The sequence below is a fragment of the Cnephaeus nilssonii genome (genome assembly GCF_951640355.1).
Source record: "Cnephaeus nilssonii genome assembly, chromosome: 5".
Taxonomy (NCBI): Eukaryota; Metazoa; Chordata; class Mammalia; order Chiroptera; family Vespertilionidae; genus Cnephaeus; species Cnephaeus nilssonii.
The window spans coordinates 31,176,185-31,190,585 of NC_137076.1; the positions used below are offsets into that span (position 1 = coordinate 31,176,185).

The window sequence follows — 14,401 nt, forward strand, 5'->3', positions numbered from 1 at the left end:
AACTTGAAGAAGCAGTAAGGGCCTGTGTGGCTCAGTGGCTGAGTGTCGACCTATGAACCAGGAGGTCACGATTCGATTCCCAGTCAGGGCACATGCCCAGGTTGTGGCTCGATACCCAGTGTGAGATATGCAGGAGGCAGCCAACTGATCTATGAGTCTCTCATCATTGATATTTTTCTCTCCCTCTTCCTCTCTGAAATCAATAAAAAGTATGTTTCAAATAATAAAAAAATAAAAAGCAGTAAGGGAGGGACTAATTTTAAGGTGTGGTCTGGCCCACCAGCTCCCAGGTCCCAGCTCGGGGTGTCGTGGCTGGGGCTCAGATTGGCCCCTGAACTCTGGGTGCAGGGTGCAGTGGGGCCTGGGGTCCTGGTACGGTGGTTGGCATTTGTCATAGCAGAAGGGGCTGGCCCGGCCCTGGATAGCTCCTGTCCCGTCTCCTGCTCTGCTCAGCTTTGTAGCCCTCACCCATGTTGTGCTTTTTTTCTCAGCTCTTTTTCCTTCCAACTTCCCAAAGCTTGAAGTCTATACTATGTTGTCCTTGGCTTTCTGTGAGCAAGGCTTTGCCTCTCTCCTCCTGTTCTGCATCCCAAGTGCCTAGGAGAATGCTTGGCATACAGTAGGTGCTCAATAAATACATGCTGGCCAGTGATGGCGAACCTATGACACGCGTGTCAGCACTGACACGCGTAGCCATTTCTGATGACACGCGGCCGCCGAGGATGAAACATTTGCTGCTCCTGAGGATGAAACATTTGCTAAATAATGTTTTTTCCTCAAAGTGACACACTACCCGAGTTATGCTCAGTTTTTTGGTGAAGTTTGACACACCAAGCTCAAAAGGTTGCCCGTCACTGGTGTAGGCCCTACCTGCCAGAGTAAAATGTGTCATTCTCTCTCAGGACTCGCTCTGAGGAAATAGTGAATGTCTTCAGGGTAGCACATTCGTGGACATACTAATCTGGCGGTTCCACAAAATTAACCGGATGGCAAATGTAGCCACGCCAAGGAGTTTATTTATTTATTTATAATACGTTTTTTATTTATTTCAGAGAGGAAGAGAGAGATGGAAACATCAATGATAAGAGGAAATTATTGATTGGCTGCCTCCTGCACGCCCCCCATTGGAGACAGAGCCTGCAACCTGGGCATGTGCCCTTGACCGGAATCCAACCCGGGACCCTTCAGTCCGCAGTCTGACACTCTATCCACTGAGCCAAACCGGCGAGGGCCACGCCAAGGAGTTTAGAATGTGTCTGGGGGTTCTTTCGTGGCATTGATCTTCTGGGTTTTTAGTCCAGGGACACCTTTTTTATGACAGTGGCTCCAGGTGTGTTTTGAGAATTGCTGAGGAAGTTCTTCCCAATTTTATTTTGTGTCACGACTTTTCCAGCTAGTCTTATGTATGGACTCCTCCAGAATCAGTCACCCACCTGTTCATCCCTTCAGCCAACAGCCATTGAAGCATGATGCTAACAGAAAAACGTCTCTTCCCTGTGCAATGCACCTTCTGGCACAGCAGCAGCAAACATGTAAAGAACCAGATAGTAGATATTTTTGGTGGGATGCATGGTCTCCATTCCAGTTGCTTAATTCTGCCTTCACAACACAAAAAGAGTTACACATAAATGAATGAACATGGCTGTGTTCCAATAAAACTATTTACAAAAGCAAGTGGAGGGCTGAATTTGCTGGCCTTTGGTCTAGTTGTTCCTTAATGATCTTGAGAATCGTCAAGTGCTAAAGCAATTTACTGGGGAATTGGTCTGGGTTGGGGAGAACTAATAGTTAAACTATGGAGTATATCTGGGGGAATGATATCTTTCTCTATTTATTCAGGGGTCCTTACAAAAATTTTGTCGTGTGCTGTCTGGTTTGGCTCAGTGGATAGAGCATCAGCCTGTGGACTGAAGGGTCCCGGGTTTGATTCTGGTCAAGGGCACATGCCCAGGTTGCAGGCTCCATCCTCAGTGGGGGGCCTGCAGGAGGCAGTCAGTCAATGATTCTCTCCCTCTCTGAAATCAATAAAAGTATATATTTTAAAAAGTACTATATTTAAAAATTTTTTTTGTCATTTTCATCATTGTATAGCTCTTGCACATTTAAATTGCTGAGTTTTTGCTTAGGTGTTTTGTTTTTATTTCTCTGTTATGAATAATTTTTTCTCTATTATATTTTTCTACCTGATTATTGCTGGGATGCTATAGATTTTAGGGCATATTTATTTTTATGTGATTTGAATGATTTCTTTCCAAACTCTTATAAGTACCGCGCGCTAACCGATTGCGCCACTGGAGCTCCTCTTTCCAAACTCTTAGTGTTCTTAATTGTTTGGCGAACTGTGGTCTGGCCCTGTGCAGTAGATTTTTCCGAGCCAATGGGAATATTCTAGATCTGTGCTCTCCAGGGCTAGTCACAGGTGGCTCCTGAGCGCTTGAAATGTGGCTGTCGCAATCCATGAATGGAACCTTTTATTTACTTTAATTTTAATTTAGCCTTAAATAGTCTTGTGTGGCCAGTAGAAACCATATGGCAGTGCAGGCTTAGAGTCTTAAATTAAAGAGTCATTTTTATGGGCAAATCGTTTCTCACTCTTCCATATTTCTGCCTCTTACGTTTTTCGGTTCTTACTGCACTTCTGACCCCCAGGGTGTTGCTCCCTCCCAGGGGTGACAGCAAGCAGTCTCGGTGATTTTCAGTTACATGGGAGAGAGCCTCAAGATTGGTTTCCCACAAATTCTCATTAACAAGGTCCGGAGCCTTCTTTCCATTCTTTGTTTCCTCAGTTTTCAGGATTGTGGGTGTGGGGTGCTACCAAGTGCTTTGCTGGTTTGGGCTTATTTGATCAGATGACTGTGTAGAAAGTTTGTATGATTGTCAACTGTCACAGCCCAGCTTGAGAGCACCTGTCACCCCAAAAGTCCCCGCTCCCATCCCAAACCCCAGGCAGCTGCGATCCCTCTGCTTTCTGTTTCTCTCGTTTTGCTATGTTAGCGTAATGTTGTTGAGATTCGTCCGGGCCATTGTGTGTCTCAGTAATTCATTTCTTTTTCTTGCTGAAGTAGAATTACTTTCTCCTGCTGAATGCCACGGTGTGGTCGGACCATCATTTGTCCAGTGATGGGTTTCACTGTCCGGAACAACGCTGCCGTGAACACGCGTGCCCAGATCTGTGTGGAGATACAGTTCCTTTTCTCTTAGGCAAATGCCCAGGGGTGGACAGGACGCATCACAGGCTAACTCTTACCTTTGACCTTGTAAGAAACCGCCTTTCCAAGTAGCCACACCATCGCCAGCCCCCGCCGTGCCGAGGGCTCTGTGGTGCCTGCGGATGAGTTTCCAGAGCAGCGTGTGTGTGGGGAGGTGGTATTTCCAAAATCCTTGCTAGAACCCCGTGGGGCCATCTGAGCTGGGCTTCTCTTTGTTGTGTTTTGTTTGTTTGTTTTGTTTTTAAATATATTTTTATTGATTTCAGAGAGGGAGAAGGAGAGAGAGAAACATCAATGATGAGAGAGAATCATTGATAGGCTGCCTTCTGCATGCCCCCTACTGGGGATCAAGCTGCAACCCAGGCATGTGCCCTTGACTGGAATCGAGCCCGGGACCCTTCAGTCCGCAGGCCGATGCTCTATCCACGGAGCCAGACCAGCTAGGGCATGGGCTTCTCTTTGATGGAACATTTTATCTTTCTTCATGAGTCAGTCTGCAGTTGTGTCTTTCCAGGAAATAGTTGCCATGAAGTTGTTTTAAAATTCTTTTCTTCTGGGTCTGCAATGATTATCCCTCTTTCCTTTCTGATTTTGGTAACTTGTGTCACTTTTCTTTCTTGGCAAGTGTAGCTCAAGTTTTAGTAATTGATTTCTCTTTAAAGAACAACAATTTTGGTTTTCTTCATTTTCCCATTCTTAATTTCCTTAATTCCTGCTCCCAGTTTTTTTTTTAATTGATTCCTTCTTTTAAAAACTATTTTAAAAACTATTTTTATTGATTTCAGAGAAGAAGGGAGAGGGAGAGATAATTATTGATTGGCTGCCTCCTGCCCGCACCCCGGGCATGTGCCCTGACTGGGAATCGAACCGCGACCTCCTGGTTCATGGATTGACACTCAGCCGCTGAGCCAGGCCGGCCAGGTGTCTCTCTCCTTTGAGCACTGTCTCTGCTGTGTGTTTGGGACTCTGTTACTCGGTGTGTACGTTTACCATTGTTACCTGTTCCTGGTGGGCTGCCCCGTTCACGTGAAATGTTCCTCGTCTTCATGTCCTTTTTATCTGATGTTAAGGCAGCCCCACCAGCTCTCACGGTTTCGGTTCACAGGACACGTCTTTTCCATCTTTCTGTTTCATCCCCTTTGTGTCTTTGGATGTTAAGCAGTGATGCGTGTCCTCGGTGTATCCTATCAGGAGGCTCCTGCCATCTGTTTGTCCCATCTCAAGTGACGTGAGCTTGAGACAGAGACAGAGGGGAAGAGAACAGCATCCCCCCCGAGTTTGGTCTAAGTCAGGGTTAGGCCGGGTGCTATGGGAAGGCGACCCAGCACCGAGCAGAGGCCGGGAGGTGCGCTGTGGGGCTGGCTCTGTGATATCTGCTGACTTGGGACGCTTCTGACGGGGCTGGCTGCTCAGAGCCAGCATTGGCCGCAGTGGAGATCCTGGGGAGGGTCTGACACAGGAGCCTTGCAGAGCTGGAGACAGGTGCTCTGCAGTGAGCAGGCCGCCAGCTGTGGCTCCAGAGCGGTCTCTGCTTCCTGGGGAGAGGCTGTCATGGGCCGGGACCTGGGGACGGAGGATGGGCAGCACAGAGTGGGTGGCACTGTCCTCAGTTGGTCACACACCCTTACCCTCTGCCCCCATGGGTGGGTCAGTAGGAGGGTTCACAGCTGGCTGGAGGGAAGGCTGGGTCCTCACAGCTGAAGGAGACCCAGGCCGGTAGGCTGGAGTGGGTGAGTCCCTCTCAGCAGAACGTACAGGTCTCCTCACAGCCGCTGCCTCCGTGTGCTCCTGCCATTCCCTTGACCTCGACCTTGACGCCCTGCCCACCAGCTCAGTGAGCTCAGATGTCCCTGCCAGGCCTTTCCTGAGCCTCACTCCCCTCGCAGCCCTGCGTCCTTCCCCTTTCTAGTTCACTATCAGGCTGTCTGCGCCCTTGGCCTGTGTCTGCCTTCTTCCAGGAAGGCGGGGCCCTGGTGCCCAAAGCCCGGGCACAGGGGAGGTGTGTGTAAAGCAAGCAAGTAAGCGAGTGAGAGAGTGCGTGCGGGCATACCTGAATGAGTGGGCGACCGAGTGAATGGATGCATGGAGGAGGGGCCGGCAGAGGGCATTAAGCCATCGGCCACGGGGGACAGGATTTCACCTCCTGTCGCTACTGGTCCATCGAATGCCCTCTTGCTCTGCAGTGCCTTTCTTCTGGGAGCATCTGCCACCAGGATGCTCTGGGCATGGTGTCTGTTGGTGTGGGGTCCAGCATCCCACCCCCGTTTAGCCTAAGGCCGGGTTTGGCAGAGGCCGGAGGTGCGCTGTGGGGCTGGCTCTGTGAGGTCTGCTGACTTTGAGGCTTCTGAGTGGGGTGGCTGCTCAGAACCAGCATTGGCCGCAGTGGAGAGCCTGGGGAGGGGTCTGACACGGGAGCCTTGCAGAACTGGAGACAGCACCTCCTGGAGAGGGGACACTTGCCGTACACATCCCACCCCTCCTTCCCACAGCCCCAGGCCTGGGTGACAGGGTTGGGGGGCCACACGGAGGGTAACCGGGTCTGCTCTTCACTCTAGGTTCGTGCTGGCCGTGGGCAGCGCTGTCTTTGATGCCATGTTCAATGGGGGCATGGCTACTACGTCCACCGAGATTGAACTGCCCGACGTGGAGCCGGCTGCCTTCCTGGCGCTACTCAAGTAAGACTTTCCGATGCTTCTCATCTGAGGGGCGGAATGGACAGCCTGATGGTTTAAAATGGCTGGTGTGGTTCAGCTGTTGAGCATCGACCCAGGAAACAAGAGGTCACGGGTTCGATTTCCAGTCAGGGCTCGATCCCCAGTAGGTGTCATGCAGGATGGTAGCCGATTAATGATTCTCTCTCATCCCTGATGTCTCTCTCTCTCTCTCTTTCTCTTCCTCTCTCCCTCCCTTCCTCTCTGAAATCAGTAAAAGTATATTTATAAAAATAGAGAGAGATATCCATAAAAAATAAAAACCAAAAACAGTGACAGGTTGCAGTTTGCCAACCCTGCCTGAGGTTAACTGTCCTGTCTCTCCACCTGTCTCTGTCTCTGGGTTGGGATAAATACTGCTCAGTGGCCTCCTGAGGATCGACACTATCACTGTGGGTGTGTGAGGGGCTCACTTGTCCTGGGGTCTGTCCCTCTACACTGCTGACATTGGGGCGGGGCCACTCTGAGGGAGGCCATCCTGGGTGCCATGGGGTACTGAGAGCCTCCCTGCCTCCTGGGGTGCAGGTCTCTCTACGCCCTGGACCCCAGCTGCTAGGCTGTGTTTAGACTCCATTTTGCACCCACATCTGCCATGTACAGGACTCTGATGTCTCCATGGCCTCACCATTTTATTTTTGTCGACACTAACTTCTGACCTACATTTAGTTGGGCCAATGGCGGGTGGTCCTAGTGTCCACAAGAGTCTGATTTGCCCAGACCTCCTTGAGCTTTGCTGTCAGGCCAGCCGTGCAGGTTGGGTGACGTGGAGATGTCCCTGTGTCCCCGCCAAACCCGTGCTGGCCTTCAGCCCTGGTGCCCCCGTGTGGGAAAGGAGCAGGATGCGGTACAGATGTGTTCCCGTGTTGGCGTGTGGATGGTTTAGCTTTTCACTGGTAATGGCCTTTGCTGGGTCATGTCTCCAGGTTGGAGGGCAACAGATGCTGGTTCTGGAAGGTCCCTCGGGGCTAGCCCAGCGGGCTGGAGGCTGGTGGAGGCTCTTGCAGGGGGGCTGACGGCACCAAGGTCCCTAGGGCCCTGCCTTATGGCCACCCACATCCCACCCCAGGTTCCTCTACTCGGATGAGGTTCAGATTGGGCCCGAGACGGTCATGACCACACTGTACACCGCCAAGAAGTACGCAGTGCCTGCCCTGGAGGCCCACTGCGTGGAGTTCCTGAAGAAGAACCTTCGGGCGGACAACGCCTTCATGCTGCTGACGCAGGTGCAGGAGCCTGGCTAGGGCACAGGTGGGTGGGTGGGTGGGATTTCCGAGTTTCTGATGCCCTGGGAGAGGCCCCATCCCTTTGCCTTGGGGGCCTCCTGAGATTTCGAGGTGAGTTTCTATGGCCTTGGCAGGCAGGGCTCCCACTTTCATTCAGCTGCAGGTTTCCCACTGGCTTTGCCCTTTTTTCAGGGGCTCAGGAGAGGGGAGGCGTTCATGTCTTTTTGAGGTCCCTTTTGGGCTCTGTGTGGTCAGCTGGCTCTGATGGGGCTGTAGGGGACCAGGAGGCCTGGGCACAGGAGAGGGGTGCCCTTTCTGTGGTGAGACACAGACAAATTAGATTTGCAAATCCCTTGCTGAGGTTGCACCTGGGCCCGGGCCCTGACCAGCTACTCAGTGAGTCGCTCTGAACTGCCAGGGTCAGAACTGTGGTGTGGGGCCACTCCCAGGCATCTGCTGAGATGTGTGGCCATGTGGAGTGTCTTCACCAGGCCCCGGCAGAGAACCGGTCGGTTAGGGGTTAGCTTCCTGGGCAGAAGTTGTCAGAATCTTCTCACCTGCCTGGCCCCCTGCCCTGTACCGTTCCTGGTGGAACAATCTCAGACGGGCAGGGGCACAGCGCTTCTGTGTGGTCCTCTCCCCAGGGGCCTACCTCCCTTGGGGTCAGCCTGTCTGCTGCCTCTGCCCCCATCCCTGAACCACTACAGGTCCAGCAGGGTCCTTCTTTCACTGGACCCTCCACCCAGGCAGTGGTTACATAAGTCTGTAAACTTGGAAAAAACCTCCCGGCCTCTGGGGTTGACATTGCGGGCACCCAGGCCCTAAGACTTGAAATTTGTGACCAGTCTTGAACCAGGAAATCTGTCTTGGATCCTGTGTCGGGGCTGGATGTTGATGTGCTGTCCCTCGTAGGCCCGGCTGTTCGACGAACCACAGCTTGCCAGCCTGTGCCTGGAGAACATCGACAAGAACACGGCTGACGCCATCACCGCAGAGGGCTTCACGGATATTGACCTGGGTAAGGCCTGTGGGGCACCTGGGAGGGTCACCTTATCTCCTGGGCCCCACCCTCTGGAGGCAGGGCGGGCACACTCCTCCTGCAGAGGCCCAGGTGGCGCGGGCCAGAGGGCTTCTTCCTGGTCCACCCCACTCTGCTGCTGTCAGTGACCGGATGGCGGGTGGGCGTGGCCACGAGCCGGTGAACGCTCAGTCACCAGCATAAGCAGAGGCTGCACGGTGTGTCAACAACCCTCCCTGGCTGAGACCACGGCATCCACGTTGATTTGGCCCCCCCTGTCCCCCGCAGACACCCTGGTGGCCGTCCTGGAGCGGGACACGCTGGGCATCCGTGAGGTGCGCCTGTTCAGCGCTGTTGTCCGCTGGTCTGAGGCGGAGTGTCAGCGTCAGCAGCTGCAGGTGACACCTGAGAATAAGCGGAAGGTCCTGGGCAAGGCGCTGGCCCTCATCCGCTTCCCACTGATGACCATCGAGGAGTTTGCCGCAGGTAACGCTCAGGGGGAGCGGGAGCTGCTCCAGAGGAGCGTGACCTCCCAGGACCCTGAATGTGACTCAGTTGCATGTCCCACCGGGTCTGGCGCCAGCCACATGTTGGCCCCAGAACCCCGCCAGGAACACAGTGTGCCCCTCTGTGCTAATGACTCTCTTCATGTTGATGGGAAGCTTGGACTGTTCACAGATGTATAAACACAGCACGACCCACAGATGTCATCCAGCCACCCCACATCTCGATGTTTCCTTCCCTCTGTGTCTCCTGTGTCCACACGTGTATGAGTACCAGCCCCTGAGGGTCCCTGTCTTGGGCTCACATCCTGGGGCGGGGCTCCAGCTTCAGTGTCCTTGACAAGTCTGCGAAGGGGTGGGAAATGGCCAGGGTTGTGGTCATCCTGCTGCAGGGCCTGGGGTCTGGGCTGATGTGGGGGTGGCCCTGACTGTGCCTCCTACCCCATGTGGATGCCCACATCTTGGGGCCATTTGAGCAGCTGACTTGGAACCCCATCCCCCAGGACTGGGCCTCCCTGTAATGTCAGTCTCCTAGCTGGTGCCAGCCTTAGCCTTGGAGCCAACAGGCCTAGAAGGTTCTGGGTGGGGCTCTGTGATGCAGGCCTGTGGCCAGTGCATATTGGCCCCCATCCACTTGAAGCCAGGAGCACCCCCATTCATAACCACCACAGATGTCTTCATACCTCGCCTGGTGTCCCCTGAGAGACCCCTGGTGCAGCATTGGACTGTCCTGTACCAAGACACCTATGGGCCCTTGCTGGGCCCTCCCTCTACAGACTGGCTTTCACCCCTAAAGCCACTCTCCTCAAGATCCCCCACCTACCTGGCTGCCAAGCCCCTGGGTCTCAGGCCCTGTGACAGGGCCCACCTCCCGGAAGTGTCATCCCCTCGCCCCCCGCCCCAGCGTGAAAGCGCTGGGAAGTCTTTCTGTGGTGGGCCCCACAGGGCTTCGGCCCTTTGTCACTCTGTGTTTTAGAGAATTCCCGGCTTATGTTCCACTGGAAAATACAAGAAAGTAGACGTTTGAATCCCCCTAGCTGCATGGATGGAGGCTGAGGTCGGATGTATTTTTCTTTCTGCATTTTCTATGCGGAGATTAAAAACCAGTGGTGAACATTCTGCATTCAGTCTTGTATCGTCCTTATTCATGGACCCATAGGTGTGCTGTGCCCGTTGTGGTCTCTGTTGATGTGTTGGGCTGTGGGAGCTGTGAGGGATGATGCTGTGGCCAACCTTCTGCAGAAATGGATTCCGAGTTAGAAAATAAGTCACTCTTATAGAGCTTGAGGCCTCAGTCCTGCCTTCTGAGGTGGAATAGCGATGATCAGGGCATGTGTAAGGGTCCCAGGCCCTGGTTTCTGCCCCAGCCCTGCCTGTCCTTATTATGCATGTGGCCTCCATAGCTGCTGTCTGGATTCTCCCCTCCCGGCTCCCAGCCTGTCTTAGGCAGGTCCCGTCACCTCCCTGTTGGTGTCAGCACTGCCTGGCCAGGATCCCCCAGACCAGCGGTCGCCAATCATGGTCCACCAACCACTGTTGGTCCGTGAGGTCCGAAAGGTTGGTGACCGCTGCCCCAGACCACAGTTAGCTACTGATGGCTCTGCGTGTGGACAGGCAGGGTGCCACCTCTTCTGTCAACTAGGGGTGGACCCGAGGGGTGGCCCTGGTGCAGGCAGGAAGACCTGGGGCCATTATGCCCAATAAGCCAGCTAATCAAAGCATCAACCCCAGGTCTGCGTTGACCCCTCTCCAAGTGCCAGAGCAGAACAGTCCTATCTCAGGGCTGCCTGGACCCCTAACATTTTGCAGAAAATCCAATGTCACTTCTGAGAGGAGCTGTGGGCTTGAGATGCCCATGCATTCCAGGTGTCTGTGTGCTGGGGGTTCACCCCAGCCTTCCGCACCTTGTCCTTCCTCAACCTCAAGCCAGACCCACCCCAGCCCGACCCACCTGCCCCTGTGCCTGCAGGGCCTGCACAGTCAGGCATCCTTGTGGACCGCGAGGTGGTCAGCCTCTTCCTGCACTTCACCGTTAACCCCAAGCCCCGTGTGGACTTCATCGACCGGCCACGCTGCTGCCTCCGTGGGAAGGAGTGTAGCATCAACCGCTTCCAGCAGGTGGAGAGCCGCTGGGGCTACAGTGGCACAAGTGACCGCATCAGGTGGGTGTGGGGATGGGTCGGCACGGGGACAGGATGTTGGGTAGGGTTGCTGGGGATGGGGTGAGGGAGCTGGGCTGCCAGGGGTGAGGTGCAGGCAGAGCGTAGCTGCTGGGGGTCCTGGGGGTGTTTCCTGCCGAGGAGTCAGCCCCACCATGGGAGGTCTTCGGACCCCAGCGCCCGAGGAGGAAGCTTGTGGGGCTCCTGTGCCTGTGTGCTCTGGCTGGTTGCAGGGGCATCCTGGTTTAGCATCCGTTCCTGTCCCTCAGGTTCTCGGTCAACAAGCGCATCTTTGTGGTTGGCTTTGGACTATATGGCTCCATCCACGGGCCCACAGATTATCAAGTGAACATCCAGGTACCCACTCGCCCTAACCCCACCTCCAGATCTAGGCCCCATCCCCAGGTCAGGCCCCACCCTAGATCAGGTCCCACCTGATCCCACCCCAGACCAGGCCCTGCCCCTGCCCCTTGTCCCACCCCCAGCCCCACCTTTCCCATTGTGCCCCACCCTTCTCAGGACCCCCCTTCAGATCCCCATCTCTCCCCTGCTAGGGTCGGTGCCATGTCACACCCCATATGGAGGGAATGTCCTGGAGTCATTCCCTCAGAGGGGACTATGCCCTCAACCCCATGGGCCTCCTAGGGGTCAAAGGCTGGTGGACCTTGTGCTGCCAGGCCTGGGGTGGTGTCTAGCCTCCCTCCCCCTCTGTGGGGTCCCATGGGTGGAGGCAGAGGGATGGAGGCCCAGGGTGAGCGGTGTCTGGCTTCTGCCCTTGCAGATCATCCACACAGACAGCAACACGGTGCTGGGCCAGAACGACACGGGCTTCAGCTGCGATGGCTCCGCCAGCACTTTCCGAGTCATGTTCAAGGAGCCGGTGGAGGTGCTGCCCAACGTCAACTACACAGCCTGCGCCACGCTCAAGGTGCGCCTGACCCTGACCCTGACCCTGACCCCAACCCTGACCCTGAAGTAAACGCTAATGGCTAAACACTACATAGAAACCCAACTCCGATCCCTACACTCTACCCAGGACCTCACCAAACATCTGACCCCAACTCTGATCCCTGAACACTCTTCATTTTCTTTTTACTTCATCTGTCTTCTGTGTTTAATTTTTGAAAGGCATAGAACTCTAGTTTGGTAGTACAATAGTCCCACCTTATCTGTGGTTTTAGTTGTCCATGGTCCAAAAGTATTAAGTGGAAAATTCCAGAAATAATTCATTCATTTTAAATTGTGGTGTGCCGTTTTGAGTAGCATAATGAAATCTCACTGCCCCATTTTGTCCTATCCAGGACCCTGAACCTGATATTGACCCCCCAATCTGACCCCTGAACCCTATCCAAGACCCTGACCTCAACATCTGACCCTTACTCTGATCCCCAAACTCTATCCAGGACCACAATTCTGCCCCACATTGACCTTAATTTTCACCCCTAAACCCTACCCTGGATCCCACCAGGACCTTCTACACCAGTGATGGGCAACCTTTTGAGCTTGGTGTATCAAACTTCGCCAAATAACTGAGCATAACTCGGGTAGTGTGTCACTTTGAGGAAAAAACATTATTTTGCAAATGTTTCATCCTCGGTATGCGGCCGCCTCATCAGAAATGGCTACGCGTGTCAGTGCTGACACGCGTGTCATAGGTTCGCCATCACTGTTCTACACTAACCTCAACCTTGAAACCTGAATCTTGTCCAGGACCCTGACCCCAACTCTGATCCCTGACCCCTCTCCAGGACCCTGACTTTGAACCCTGACCCACAATGCACCATTCATCTCCGATGGTGTGGGGCTCAGAGGGGTGGCCATCTGTTGTAGGTTGGAGGATCTGCCACCCTGAGGTCCCCCAGCACAGACACGTCTGTGGGGCTCTCCTGCCCTCTGCTCAGTTGCTGCCCCAGTCGTGGGGAGGGCGTGTCCTGATCGCAATATGGCCCCAACCCCACAGGGCCCGGACTCCCACTACGGCACCAAAGGCCTGCGCAAGGTGACCCACGAGTCGCCAACAACGGGGGCCAAGACATGCTTCACCTTCTGCTACGCGGCCGGGAACAACAATGGCACATCCGTGGAGGACGGCCAGATCCCCGAGGTGATCTTCTACACCTAGTGGCCTGACCCCCACGTGGTCGTGAGGCCAGCAGCTCGAAGCCACCCGAGACAAGTGGACCACCCCGTCCCACACCAGCCCCGCAGACTCCCCACACCGTGTCTACCCCTGGCCATGTTTCTGGGCGTCTCTGTGGTGGTGAGCATGGCTGCCTGTTCAGAGGAGCCAGGAGGTGGCCAGGCAGGCAGGGCTGTGAGACATCCCTCAGGACTGGGGGTGAGGGGAGCCCCTGGGTGTGGCGTCCCACTCACCACCCCTGCAGCTCTGGGCTGCCTGGCGGTAGGACCATGTAGGCCGTCATTTTGTTTGTGTAACTGCACATGGCAATGCATCTTGATCCCCTTGATTTACCTGGTAGGAGGAATGTGTGGGAGTGCCTCTAGTGCGTTTGATTGGGATCTTCTGTTCCTTTCATTCTGGTCTGTTCACTGGGGGTGCTCAGGCCACCCTGAGCTCGGGCCTCAGGATGAAGGCCTGAGCCCCAGGGGATAGGACCCTGGGGGTTTTGCACCCCTCAAGGTCCTGCAGGTTAGTTTTCCTGCCAGGCTCCTCCCAGCCCTGCAGCCGAGGGCACAGGCCTCAGCAGGTCTGCTTGGGAGGGGCAATGATGTGGGCCAGCCACGTGGTCACGTCCCCCATTGGCGATGGGGCCCAGGGGGCACTGCCCATTTGCCCACCTGTACATACTGTCTCCCCACCCCGTCCAGCCCCCAAGCAAGCGCTCTGCCCAGAGGTGCTGGAGGGCGCAGCCCCTCCCTTTGCTCCTAGGTTCTCCCCATGTATTTCCTTCTGCCTGTGATTCCTTCTGGAAACTGTTCTCCCGAAGCCATGAAAGGTGTGCCCTCCTCACACCCTCCCGCCCCCAAATGATTTTTTTAAATAAAGGAAAAGAAACACCTGCTTTGACCTGTTGTGTTTCTTCCTCTCGGAAGGACCCCGGAAGCTCTGAGCCCTGGCATGTCCTCTCTGTGGCTGTTTCCCCCACTGTAAGAGGGGAGCCTGAGACCTCCACCTACACCTGAAATCGCTGCCTCCCCCATCTGGAGGCATCCATAGCACATGGGGGACTCGGTAGGTTGGGGAGCTTCCCTGTGAATTCTGTCCTCTTCATGAAACCTCTGGGGCCTCACGCTGCCGCTGCTGTACAGCATGGGGGGAGCCTGAGGCGGGTGAGCAACATGGCCATGGACACCAGCAGGGAAGGCCACACTGTGCAACTGAGCCCAGGTGGGCACCTTGGGGCCTCCTGGCACTTTCCCAATGTCAGCAGGGACCCAGCTTCAGTGAGCAGTGCAGGGATCATACGGGCTCTGCCTTCCGGACCTGGCGTGTGGCAGGCACCGGAAGTACTCAGCTTTGTCCCCAGGCCGCACCTGTGCAGGGTCAGGTAACCTGACCTGGCAGCCTCCGCCTGTCTCCTAGCTGTTACAACAATGTTCAGCATCCAAATAAAAAC

At 54.8% G+C, this 14,401-nt stretch overlaps 1 protein-coding gene across 1 annotated transcript in view; it reads left to right on the plus strand.

Moving 5' to 3' along the window:
• The window catches only part of BTBD2 (BTB domain containing 2), a gene marked incomplete at its 5' end in the record, with an annotated part of 14,487 nt that extends 641 nt beyond the window's left edge, over nt 1–13,846 (plus strand). The window contains 8 exons of the mRNA XM_079770976.1: nt 5,765–5,884; nt 6,987–7,143; nt 8,056–8,161; nt 8,450–8,647; nt 10,634–10,826; nt 11,093–11,180; nt 11,605–11,751; nt 12,784–13,846. Coding sequence (XP_079627102.1) covers nt 5,765–5,884; nt 6,987–7,143; nt 8,056–8,161; nt 8,450–8,647; nt 10,634–10,826; nt 11,093–11,180; nt 11,605–11,751; nt 12,784–12,945 — 1,171 coding nt within the window. The 3' untranslated portion in view covers nt 12,946–13,846. The remainder of the gene's footprint in view (nt 1–5,764; nt 5,885–6,986; nt 7,144–8,055; nt 8,162–8,449; nt 8,648–10,633; nt 10,827–11,092; nt 11,181–11,604; nt 11,752–12,783) is intronic.
• Between the last annotated feature and the right edge of the window lie 555 nt (nt 13,847–14,401).